This window comes from Myotis nattereri (genome assembly GCF_964212035.1).
Source record: "Myotis nattereri genome assembly, chromosome: 21".
Taxonomy (NCBI): domain Eukaryota; kingdom Metazoa; phylum Chordata; class Mammalia; order Chiroptera; family Vespertilionidae; genus Myotis; species Myotis nattereri.
The window spans coordinates 4,097,030-4,108,538 of record NC_138097.1 but is presented as its reverse complement, the minus strand read 5'-3'; the positions used below and the strand labels follow the sequence as shown (position 1 = coordinate 4,108,538).

Below are 11,509 nucleotides of genomic sequence, written 5' to 3'. Positions count from 1 at the left end.
ACTTTAGGTCTCTGAGTGTAAGGGCTGCCAGGCACCTCCCCTGAGCTTGTCAGATTTAGTATGTGGTCACATTTTTGTTCACACTTGACCTGTTAAGTCTTTGTTTATTGTCTACTTTCTCCCAACTAGAATGTGCCATCCATGAGAAAGCTAATCATTTTCTTCACCATTTATCTGCATTGCTTTTAGAAGAGTAGATGCTTAATAGTTTCTCATTAACTAAATGACTGAACTATGAAATTGCCTCACTTATATGTCTAATTTATATCTTTATGTCTCCACCGCTTCTCCACATAGAAATACTTGAAGACAGCTGTATAGGGGAAGAGGAGTTTCATGCAACCCTATTTACAAACTGTAATGGATTTTAACTGCTGTATATTCAGATCTCCCCACGTTCTCTCAGGAGACTCCCATCCACAAAGCCACTGGGGTTATTCCAGTCAGTCAGTCCTTGGCTGTGAAAAATGGGGGGGGGGGGGGGGCAGAAAGGCCCTGTGCATATGCATTACTTCTTTTCATCACTTGATCTTTGTAATATATTCTAGAAGAATAATTGCTGGATCAAAGGGGGAAGCCTCAGGTAGCCCAGCCCTGCCACAGGTCCCCCAGTGAGGGGGGGTGTGCACAGACTCAGGTCCCCAGGCCTGGCCTCAGGGCTACATGGCTTCAGGTCTCTCGGCCCATCCTCAGGTTCCCTGTCAAGCCTTGCGGGGGCTGGGGACACAGCCTCATATTCCCCTGCCCAGCCGCAGGTCCATCAACCCCAGCGTGAGGGCGCAAGGGTGCAAGGTCACAAGGGTGCGAGGGCGCCATGACCATTTGCATGTTAGCTCTTTATTACATAGGATTGCTGACTATATTACAGATGTTCCCAATTTCCCCATACTCCTCCCCACTTTTCTCCCTCTACCCTGCCCCCAATGCTTCTAGTCCCTTGCCACAGTATAGTCTATATACAGGGCCTATGCATATATGTATATACTTTGTTTAAAATATTTTTGTTGAGATTAGAGAGTGGAAGGGAGAGGGAGAGATAATAACATCAATGATGAGAGAGAATTGCTGATTAGTTGCCTCATGCATGACTCCACCCCCACACTGGGAATTGAGCCTGCAAACCAGGTATGCGCCCTGAACAGAAAAAGAAACAGTATCACATGACCTCATCATTTGTGGAGCATAATGAACAGCATAAATTGATGAAGAAAAATAGATTCAGAGACATAGAATCGTCGAACAGACTGTCAAACTTTAGAGGGAATTCAAGGGAGGAAGGGGGTTAAGGGATCAACCAAAGGACTTATATATATTCATATAAGCATAACCAATGGACATAGACACTATGTGGGAGGTAAGGGCATGTGCTGAGGCCTGAGAGGAGCTGGGCAGAGCTCAATGAGGCAAAAAAGGAGTTATATGTCATACTATATGTAATACTTTAAACAAATAATTTTAAAAATAAAAATAAAATAAAAAGAACCATGACCTCCTGATTCATATGTCTAGGCTGAACCGCTGAGCAACACCAGCTTGGCTACATTATTTTAAAATTTACGAAAATACATATAGTTTTTATTGTTGATAGTATTATCCATGTCTCCCATTTCCCCCCTCTGTATATATTCTTTGGTGGATCTCTTGCATTCCTCCCACCTCCTTCCCCTCAGAGATTTGTTAGTCAGCTCCAATTAGCCAGGTCTCTGGTCCCATCTACTTCCTCCCCAGGCATCACTCTCTCTGCCACAACACCTTTATTCACCTAAGTCATTGGCTGGGATGCTAGTACTACACTGAGCGGTTGAGAAAACTACATTACCCAGAAGGCACTACACGCATGTGGGCGGCGATAAAAGACGTTTTGGCGTCTGCGCATCCGGTTAAGGCGGGACTTCCGCCTTCCTCCTGGTGGTGGACATTTTAACTTTTTAGGTCTTTGTTCACAGACTCCCAGGCTTCAGGCCGCTGGTCGTGAGGAGGAGGAGGCCTGGGAGGCAGCGCGCCTGCCGTGCGGGGTGTGTCTGAGGCTCCTTGAGCCCAACAGCCCGAGATTGGGGTCCCCGTGCCTCCCGGACTCCTCTCTGCTCACAGCGTCCCCGCAGCCGGACCCCATTTCACCCTCCAGCCTTGGCGACCGGCCTCTCAGGCCCCGCCGCCCAGGTCCCAGCGCTCAGAATGGTGAGTCCCTCGTGGGTGACACAGGGCTGATGGGGGAAGAGGGTTAAAGGCTGCAGTGTCACCTTGTAAGGACGTGATGGTGCGACTGCGCAGGGAGGATTCGGAAACCGGGCCTGTTGAGGGTGAAAAGGCAGCAGAGAGATGAGGTGAGGTTTTGCAGGAGGAGTTTTCCTTTCACTCTCAGAACGCTGAGGCCATAGATGGTTGTGAAAAAAAGAGGGACATTTTCTGAGGCCGGATTCTAACTTTTCCTAACTTTGCTCAGAGGAAGGACAGACTGGAAGACAGAGGAGAGCAGCTGTGGGCAGAAGGGGAAGTCCCGTAAATGATAAGGGAGCTGGCAGCGTGAGCCCTGAGGACTGAGCCCCGAGATAACACCGGCATCTGGAGGGCACCTGGCCTCTGGGCTGGGCAAGGGCACTGAGCAGCCTGAGCCCATAGAGCCTGGTGGGTGCCAGGCTGTCAACAGACCATTTTCTTTCCACAAATTTTTGCAAATGCAGAATGAATTAGGTGTACGGGCTTGTGGAGCGTATTTCAGGGCCTCACCCCCTTGTGACCTCTGAGATAGTAGAGTCCTGGGACTGTCAGCTGGTCTTGTATCCTGTGGACCTGGGGAGTTTGAACAGACACTCAGCCCAGACTCCTAAGGCCAGGAGTAGGGCTTCATGACGTGGACCTTGTTTATGGCAACCAGTGTAATGAGTGCAAGGTCCTCCAGACATAGGTTCCAGAATGTGCAAAGGCTTGGAGTAAAAAGCGAGCTGAATCAGGAACCTGCAGGTATGTTTTTTAAAATACATATATATTTTTATTGATATTAGATGTAGAAAGGAAGAGAGAGGGATAGAGAGAGAAATAGGGATGAGCAAGAAACAAGGATCCACAATCACTACTATGGATCCAGCCAACAGCCCAGGCATGTGACCTCACCAGTGCATGAGACTATGCACAACTAACTAAGACACATCAGCCAGGACTGTAGATCACTTTAATACAGGGAATCATGGTCAGGTTGGTAATGGTGGTAGTAGCTCAGAAGGGACAGTGTGAGCCTGAGGACTGGCTTTCTTGATGGGGCCACTGTTTGTGGGAGGTGGGTGTCACAACACAGCATAGGGACAGAAGTTGTCATGTAGAGTGTGGAGGAGAGATAATCGTTTTGCAGTGGTGCCGGGGTCCAACCCCAGCGGGTCCAGGGGTCCCCAAAGGTGTGGACGGAGTCGGCGTAGAAGGAATGACACGGAGACAGCATTCAGTTGATCAGCAGCCTAGCCAGGATCTCCAGCCAAGTTCTGGTCTCGATCTCCAGAGAGGTTCTGCTTAGGTTCTCCAGCCAGGTTCTGTAGCCGGGTTCTTCAGCCAGGTTCTATAGCCATGTTCCCTCGCTAGGTTCTCCAGCCAGGTTCTGTCCAGGTTCTCCAGCCAAGTTCAGTCACCAGGTTCTAGTCAGGTTCTCTTGCCAATTTCTGTAGTCGGGTTCAGTCCAGGATCTTTTGCCATGTTCTCTTGCTAGGTTCTCTCTCTAGGTTCTGAGGCCAGTTTCTGTCCAGGATCTTTTTGCCATGTTCTCTCCAGCGAAGTTCTTCTGTCCCTAGAGAACGTTCTGTGTAGGTTCTGTGCCTAGGTTCTGTCTCTCTCTCTGTCTCCTAATTTCTGTCTGCTGTTGTCTTGTTTCAACTGTATTTATACCAGTTGATTCCAATCCTATCAATCTCTATTACAAAGGTTAGGGCGTTTCTTATCTCCATTCCAGGGAGTAAAGATTATGTAGCTTAAGCATGATTATTCGTAGTTAAAGTGATTAATTACCCGCCTGGCACTTAGTTAAGGGATTTTATTCCCTCCCTAACTTCAGGGGAAAATCCCTACTTGGGGAAACAACCTTTCTCAGAGAGGCGACCTTGGTTAAAACACATAGTGCCAAGAAGGTGAGCAAACATATTAAGAACAGTATGCCATATATGCCAGGTCCCTTGAAACAGCAAGCATGGACCGGCTCCCGGCACAGTGGCTAATACCTTCAAAAGATGAGTGGACCTGAGGTTAATTGGAGACCAAAGAGTAATTCAAACAACAGGAGACTAGGGCTGGTACATATCAACTTTTCTAAACTCTCACCAGGATTTTGTTGTGACCCTTGGGACCTGACTGTGGGGAGTTGCAGTCAGTCTTGTGGATTAGCTAAGGGCTTGAGTGATCCTCTGTGAAACTCACTGGGCATGGTACAGAGGACCATCGGGGCTGGGAATTGAGTGAAGGTTAAGAGAGATTTTGACTGCTACTAGTGAAAGGACATCAAGTGCAGCATAACAGGAGGTGGGCTATGGATATCTGAGATCTGATTGTTTTTCTCCCCCCCCCCCCCATGATTATTTAAATATATACTAATCCTTTATTTTATTTTTTTAGTAAATCTTTATTGTTCAGATTATTACATTTGTTCCTCTTTTTTTCCCCCCATAGCTCCCCTCCACCCAGTTCCCACCCCACCCTCTGCCCTTACCCCCCCACCCCCCCACTGTCCTCATCCCTAGGGTCTCTTCCCACATCTCCCACACCCCTTTCCCCACCAAGAATAGTGAGTCCATTCCCTTTCTATGTCCCTGATTCTATTATAAACACCAGTTCATTCTGTTTATCAGAATATTTATTCACTTGATTCTTAGATTCACTTGTTGATAGATGCATATTTGTTGTTCATAATTAGTATCTTTACCTTTTTCTTCTTCCTCTTTTTAAAGGCTACCTTTCAGCATTTCATATAATACTGGTTTGGTGGTGGTGAACTCCTTTAGCTTTTCCTTATCTGTGAAGCTCTTCATCTGACCTTCAATTCTGAATGATAGCTTTGCTGGATAAAGTAATCTTGGTTGTAGGTTCTTGGCATTCATCACTTTGAATATTTCTTGCCACTCCATTCTGGCTTGCAAAGTTTTTGTTGAGAAATCAGCTGACAGTTGTATGGGTATTCCCTTGTAGGTAACTGAGTTTCTTTCTCTTACTGCTTTTAAGATTCTCTCTTTGTCTTTTGCTCTTGGCATTTTAATTATGATGTGTCTTGGTGTGGTCCTCTTTGGATTCCTTTTGTTTGGGGTTCTCTGTGCTTCCTGGGCTTGTAAGTCTATTTCTTTCACCAGGTAGGGGAAGTTTTCTGTCATTATTTCTTCAAATAGGTTTTCAATATCTTGGTCTCTCTCATCTTCTGGCACCCCTATAATTCTGATGTTGGTACGCTTGAAGCTGTCCCAGAAGCTCCTTACACTATCTTCGTATTTTCGGGTTCTTTTTTCATTTTGCTTTTCTGGTTGGGTGTTTTTTGCTTCTTCACATTTCAAATCTTTGCCTTGATTCTTGCGCTCCTCTGGTCCGCTGTTGGGAGTCTGTATAATATTTGTTATTTCAGTCCGTGTATGCTTAATTTCTAGTTGGTTCTTTATCACAACATTGAGGGTCTCATTAGATTTCTTGAGGATCTCAATAACTTTATCGGCGGCTTCTAGACAGTTCTTGAGAGACTTTAAAAGTGTGGTTGTGAACTCAATATCCTCCATTGACGGTTTTGTCCTGTTTCTTTGTCTCCGCATTTTTTATGCTTTCTTGGTGCACCCCCTAGTGGTCTTTGTGCGCAGTCTTGTTGTAGTTAAGCCTTGATTGTTGTAGTTAATACTAGGGGGATTTGACCTCCAGGCCAACTGGCTGTGAGAATCAGCTGTGTCTGCAGTGGGAAAACTTCTGTCCTCTAGGGAGGTGCTAATCTAGCCTATGCTTGAGGCTATCTGGCAAATGGCTCTGTGCAGGGCTTGGGCGGGGCGGATCGCACGGGATCAACAGAGCAGGTGGAGGGAGCAGTTATGGCTGCTCTCAGTCCCGTCCCCAGAGGCTCTGCCTCTCAGAGTCCCAGCAACCGCTGCAAACTTCGGAGAGAAAGCTGCCCTCGCGTTCCGACCGATGCCAGACAGTCCCACTTCTCCCGTTTGAGTCTAGGTCCCTAGAGACTCGCCCAGAACTGGAGCTCAGAATCTGAGACTCCCTCCTGATTGAAAACGACAACCGCGCCCTCAGCCACCAGCCCGCACCACACGTACCTCCCCACCTTTGTAGTTTCTGCACTGCGCCTCCTTTGCGTCTCATATGCTGTTCTCTTTCCTCCTAGTTGAAGAATTTCCCCTCAGCCAGTCTTCCTGTGATTCTGGGCGATGTCCATCCCATCTTTTAGTTGTATTTGTGAAGTGGTTGTTCGAGGTAGCTAACTCCGGTGTTTACCTATGCCGCCATCTTGGTTTTCTCCTGATTGTTTTTCTTAATAGTTGTGGTTGAAGGAGAAAAAAAAAACAGTCATGGATAGAGGCCTATGTAGCAGGACTCAAGGCTGCCTCTATGAGTTTGGACTATCAGAGTCTGGGTAGTACTTGATCATGATTCAATTTGGCAACCGTCCTCTGGACAACACATGCTGAGTAATAAGTAAAAGGCCAGGAGATGAACATGGGGGCTGGGGCTGTGGAAGTGCAGGTGTGAGTGAGGTGTGGTAGAAAGACTGATGTGCACTTGGAGAGGGAAGTGAATTCATGGCCACAGAACCCTGACATTGACATAAGAGTGAATGAAGGAAGTCTATTTCTGGTGGTGCCTGGATGTAACAATAAGGTGAATTGCCTGTAAAGATAGGTGTTTGGATGCTACATTCTAGGTTAAAAGCTTAGGTGCCATTTAACTAACCACCCGCCTTTTGTTGGGAGTGACACATTGATTGATGGGAATGAGATAGCATTCATCAGTGTTACCCAGGCTTGTAAATCTCCCCTGGCATGGATAAGGAAGAAGGGTAAGAGAGAACTAGATTATGCAGGTGGTGACCTATATTTTTGGAAAAGAAGTTGATTAGGAAAAAATTTATCCACACTATGGCAAACCTGAATAATCTTTGAAGTTGTGCTCTGGGAATGAACCTGTGTGCGAGAAGTGTTGTTCAGAGAACTATGTGCAGCATATTTTGAAAAGTGATGGCCTCAGCACCTTGGGATTGGGGTCAAGCTGATGAAGTGTGATGCCATGTTTTTGGTGTCTTAGAGGAACAGTTGGAGGGACTACAAGGTTTATTCCTGAGAAGATCAGTATCAAATCACACACACTCTCTTTATGGCCAACATCCCTCTCTAACCTATGTGTATGGCACCCAATCTATTGATAACAGGCAGTGTGGTATACATGGGAGGTCCAGAGCTCAGGTATCTTCTATCTGCTCAACTGCCTTAATTGTTGTGGGAAGAAAAATATCAGCAGTAATATAAGTAGACAGTGCCTTTCATGGGATGAAGGCCTATTTTCTCACATGTGAAGAGTGGAAAGAGCAGATGGGTGAGGAGGGTGAGGAATATGACAGATTTATAATCTTAGGATTGAATCTGATCATGACTGTACTGTCCCCATTATGACAGGATGTGAACTTTGAGGACGTAGTCATTGCCTTCTCTCAGGAGGAGTGGGGGCTCCTTGATGAGGCTCAGAAACTTCTATACTACAATGTGATGCTGGAAGTGTTTGCATTTATATCATCTGTAGGTAAGACTTTCACATTCTCCCAGTGTCCTCAGGTGATGACCTCTCTTCCTTTATTCCTCTCAGCCTTAGCTTTCTCTCTCCCACAGCCAGACCGTTGCCTCTGCTAATTTCCCCCACTGTCCTGTCAAATGTGCTGTGGCTTCCATGGATAAAATAGATGGGGAGCCCTGAGCAAAGTACTCCACGAACATCCCTAACACCCGTTACCTCAAAAAGTGTTAGGGAGTCAGGAGTCTTTCATGAGCTTAATGTGTCCCAGCTTGCACTTACTCTTCATACAAGGCTGACAGTGTCCACATGCGTGGCTTCAACTTCTTCCCTCTTTCTCTAGGTAAGGGCTCTTCGTGGCAGCCTGTGCCGTGTTATGGTCTTTACCTACATGAACCATGGGCTCTTGTGTAAGACCTTTATTCAACTGTTTGTTATATTTTCTTCCCTGAATACTATAGCAAGCTGTGTTGCTCTGGCCCAGTGCAGACTGCTCACCTCTGTATCACCTGTTCCTCTGCACTGGTGCCTCTGAAGTATTCTACAACATTGACTTGCACATGTGTTATGAGGTGCACGTATGTGCTAAGTAGTCCTTGAAACCAGCTATTCCTTTATTAAATTTTACTTGGAGTAAGATGGAACCAACCTCTTACACAGCTCACCCCGCTCCCCAGCAGATAAGCCCTGCAGAATGCTGTTAGTTGAAGGATGAGCTGGAGAACCATATTCTAATCTAGTGATGGCGAACCTATGACACGTGTGTCAGAGGTGACACGCGAACTCATTTTTTGGTTGATTTTCTTTGTTAAATGGTATTTAAATATATAAAATAAATATCAAAAATATAAATCTTTGTTTTACTATGGTTGCAGATATCAGAAAATTTCTGTATGTGACACTGCACCAGAGTTAAGTTAGGGTTTTTCAAAGTGCTGACACGCCAAGCTCAAAAGGTTTGCCATAATGGTTCTAATCCATGTGGTGCTTGCCATGTTTGTGTCATATATCTGGTGAGGCCTCCCTGTGTTGTGATCTTCATTATCCCAGAAAGTCACAAGAGCCTCTTATTAACCCTTTCTGCACATCTCTTATTTTCAGACAATTGCATGGAACCAACATGTGATGTGTAACACACGTTTGCAATGGGACTTCCCCATGTCACACAATCAACAATCATTTCCTCACCATTTCTTACTTTTCAGGTTGTTGGCATAAAATGGATGATGAGGAGGCCTGTTCTGATCAGAGTGTATCTATACAAGGAGAGTCACAGGTCGGGGCTTCTAAGACAGCTACAGCCACCCAGAAGACCCTTCTGTGTAAGCAGTGTTTCTCTGTGTTACAACATATTTTGCACCTGACTGGATCACATGCAGCACACTTTGAGCAGACAGCCTTCTGTAGTGACGTATGTGTTGGAGATGTCTGTTTCAGTACAAATCCTCACCAGCAACAGAGGAATGAATGTGGAGAGGAGCCCTGGAAAGAAGCTATGAATGGGGCCTCCTTTGTGAGCAGGTGCAGCTTCTCCTTATCTTTGGTGCCTTCAACCAGCAGGGAGGTTGGGGAAGACTTGCAATACAACTCAGAGCTTCCCCAGCACCAGGCCACTCTCAACACTGAGGAGCTACACTGTGGCAGTGAGATTTCACAGGAATTTCTGGATGGAAAAAGTCATCACCAGTGGGGTGAATGTGAAGACACTGCCATCCACAACCTGAAAGTTGTTCAATGTCAGGGTGCATTTTCTGGAGAAGTGATTTATGAATGCAACAAATGTAGGAAAGTGTTTAGACGAATCTTTAACCTCATTCAACATAAGAGAGTTCACCCTGGAGAACAGCTGTATGAGTGTAGAGAATGTGGGAAGTTCTTCAGGGAAAGAAGTACACTCATAAACCACCAGAGAGTTCACACTGGAGAGAGGCCATATGAGTGTAATGAATGTGGGAAGTTCTTCAGGGAAAGAAGTACATTCATTAACCACCAGAGAGTTCACACTGGAGAGAGGCCATATGAGTGTAATGAATGTGGGAAGTCCTTCAGTAAAAGTAGTACACTCATTAACCACCAGAGAGTTCACTCTGGAGAGAGGCCATATGAGTGTACTGAATGTGCAAAGTCTTTTAGCCGAAAATCTAACCTTATTAACCATCTGAGAGTTCACAGTGGAGAGAAGCCATATGAGTGTGCTGAATGTGGGAAGTCTTTTAGCCAAAAATCTAGCCTTACTATACATCTGAAAGTTCACACTGGAGAGAAGCCATATGAGTGTACTGAATGTGGGAAGTCTTGTAGCCAAAAAGCTAACCTTATTAAACATCTGAGAGTTCACACTGGAGAAAAGCCATATGAGTGTTGTGAATGTGGGAAGTGCTTCACACAAAGACCTGTACTCATTAAACACCAGAGAGTTCACACTAGAGAGAAGCCATATGAGGTTAGACATTGTGGGAAGTCCTTGAGTAATAAGTCTGCCCTTGAACAAAACAGAGTTCATACAGGAGAAAAGCCATATGCATGCAGACAATGTGGGAAGTCTTTTAGCCAAAAATCTTACGTTATGCAACATCTGAGAGTTCACACTGGAGAGAAGCCATACGAGTGTAGAGAATGTGGGATGTCCTTTCGACGAAGGGATCACCTCATTGTACACCTCAGAGTTCACACTGGAGAGAAGCCGTATCAGTGTACTGAATGTGGGAAGGCTTTTAGCCAGAAATCTACTCTTATGAAACATCTGAGAGTTCACAGTGGAGAGAAGTGTTAAATGTGCAGGATATGTTTTATTTTATTTACTTACAATAACAACACTGAAGGAGACTCTTTGGGACCTGTTTTCCTGAATTTAACCCCTTTTAATGGAACATACACTCTGCTAAATTTCTCATACATTTCCAGTATAATGGAGTCTTGAAGGAGGTGCATTGCACTTGGTAACATGCCCGGATTTACTACCCCATTGATTTGTGGCTAAAGAGATTTCACCTCTACCACCTGGCTCACCTGAAGAGTGCATCAGTCCCAACCCGTGTGTGCTCAGGGGAAATGTATTCTGTGTTCTCACTTGTGCTTGGGAAAATTAAGATTATTTAAAGCTCTTGACAGGATTTTCCTTCTGTCTGACTAGAGAATGCATCTGACCTAGGGTTTTTCCAGAGCACCCATCCTAAGCTAAGCAGTGCTACCACTTTCAGGGACATTGTGGTTCTCACATTATGCTTTTATGAATTGTTTTACTTTCTAATTTACCAACCTGCAAATTGCTTACTGTCCTCTGTTCTGGTTTATGATCTGGTTAGTAAAGATGGTTTTTTCTTTCGTAGCTTTATTTTATTTTTTTTAATTTCACTCTCTGGATGGTTTGATATGAAAATTATAATCTTATCATCATGGTGAGATGAAAAGATATGGTGGGGTCCGAAACTTTCTGTTCTTTGGAAAGCCTATAATAATGTCAGAAAAATCACTCTTTGTCCAATAATGGCTTATTTTATACCACTGACCAATGCAATGAAATAAAAGTTTGCATAACGTTGTGCCTCTGATGTTATGAGGTCAGTGGTCCCCCAGAAGAGGAGCCCTTTTTTGTACTTCTATCATTGTTCTAACATTATCCTCTGATGAGTTGTTTTATGTTCTTACTTACTAACCTACAAACTGCTTGCTGTCCTCTGTTCTGGTTTATGATCTTTTAGTAATGGTGTTTTTTGCTTTTTGACCTTTAATTTTTGGGTAATATTCACTGCCTGGGATGATTTGAAAGGATAGTTGT

The 11,509-nt window shown here is 44.9% G+C and overlaps 1 protein-coding gene across 2 annotated transcripts; it reads left to right on the top strand.

Moving 5' to 3' along the window:
- The first annotated feature begins 1,899 nt into the window (after positions 1-1,899).
- LOC308535773 (uncharacterized protein) lies at positions 1,900-11,272 on the top strand. Of its 2 annotated transcripts, none has more exons than XM_081114780.1 (2): positions 1,900-2,961; positions 8,937-11,272. In XM_081114780.1, exons 1-2 carry the CDS (start codon positions 2,847-2,849, stop codon positions 10,502-10,504), a joined length of 1,683 nt encoding a protein of 560 aa, XP_080970906.1. In that variant the 5' UTR covers positions 1,900-2,846; the 3' UTR covers positions 10,505-11,272. The 2 variants fall into 2 exon arrangements, with proteins under 2 accessions (XP_080970906.1, XP_080970907.1); XM_081114781.1 differs by having other exon boundaries at positions 1,909-2,178.
- The last annotated feature ends 237 nt before the right edge of the window (positions 11,273-11,509 follow it).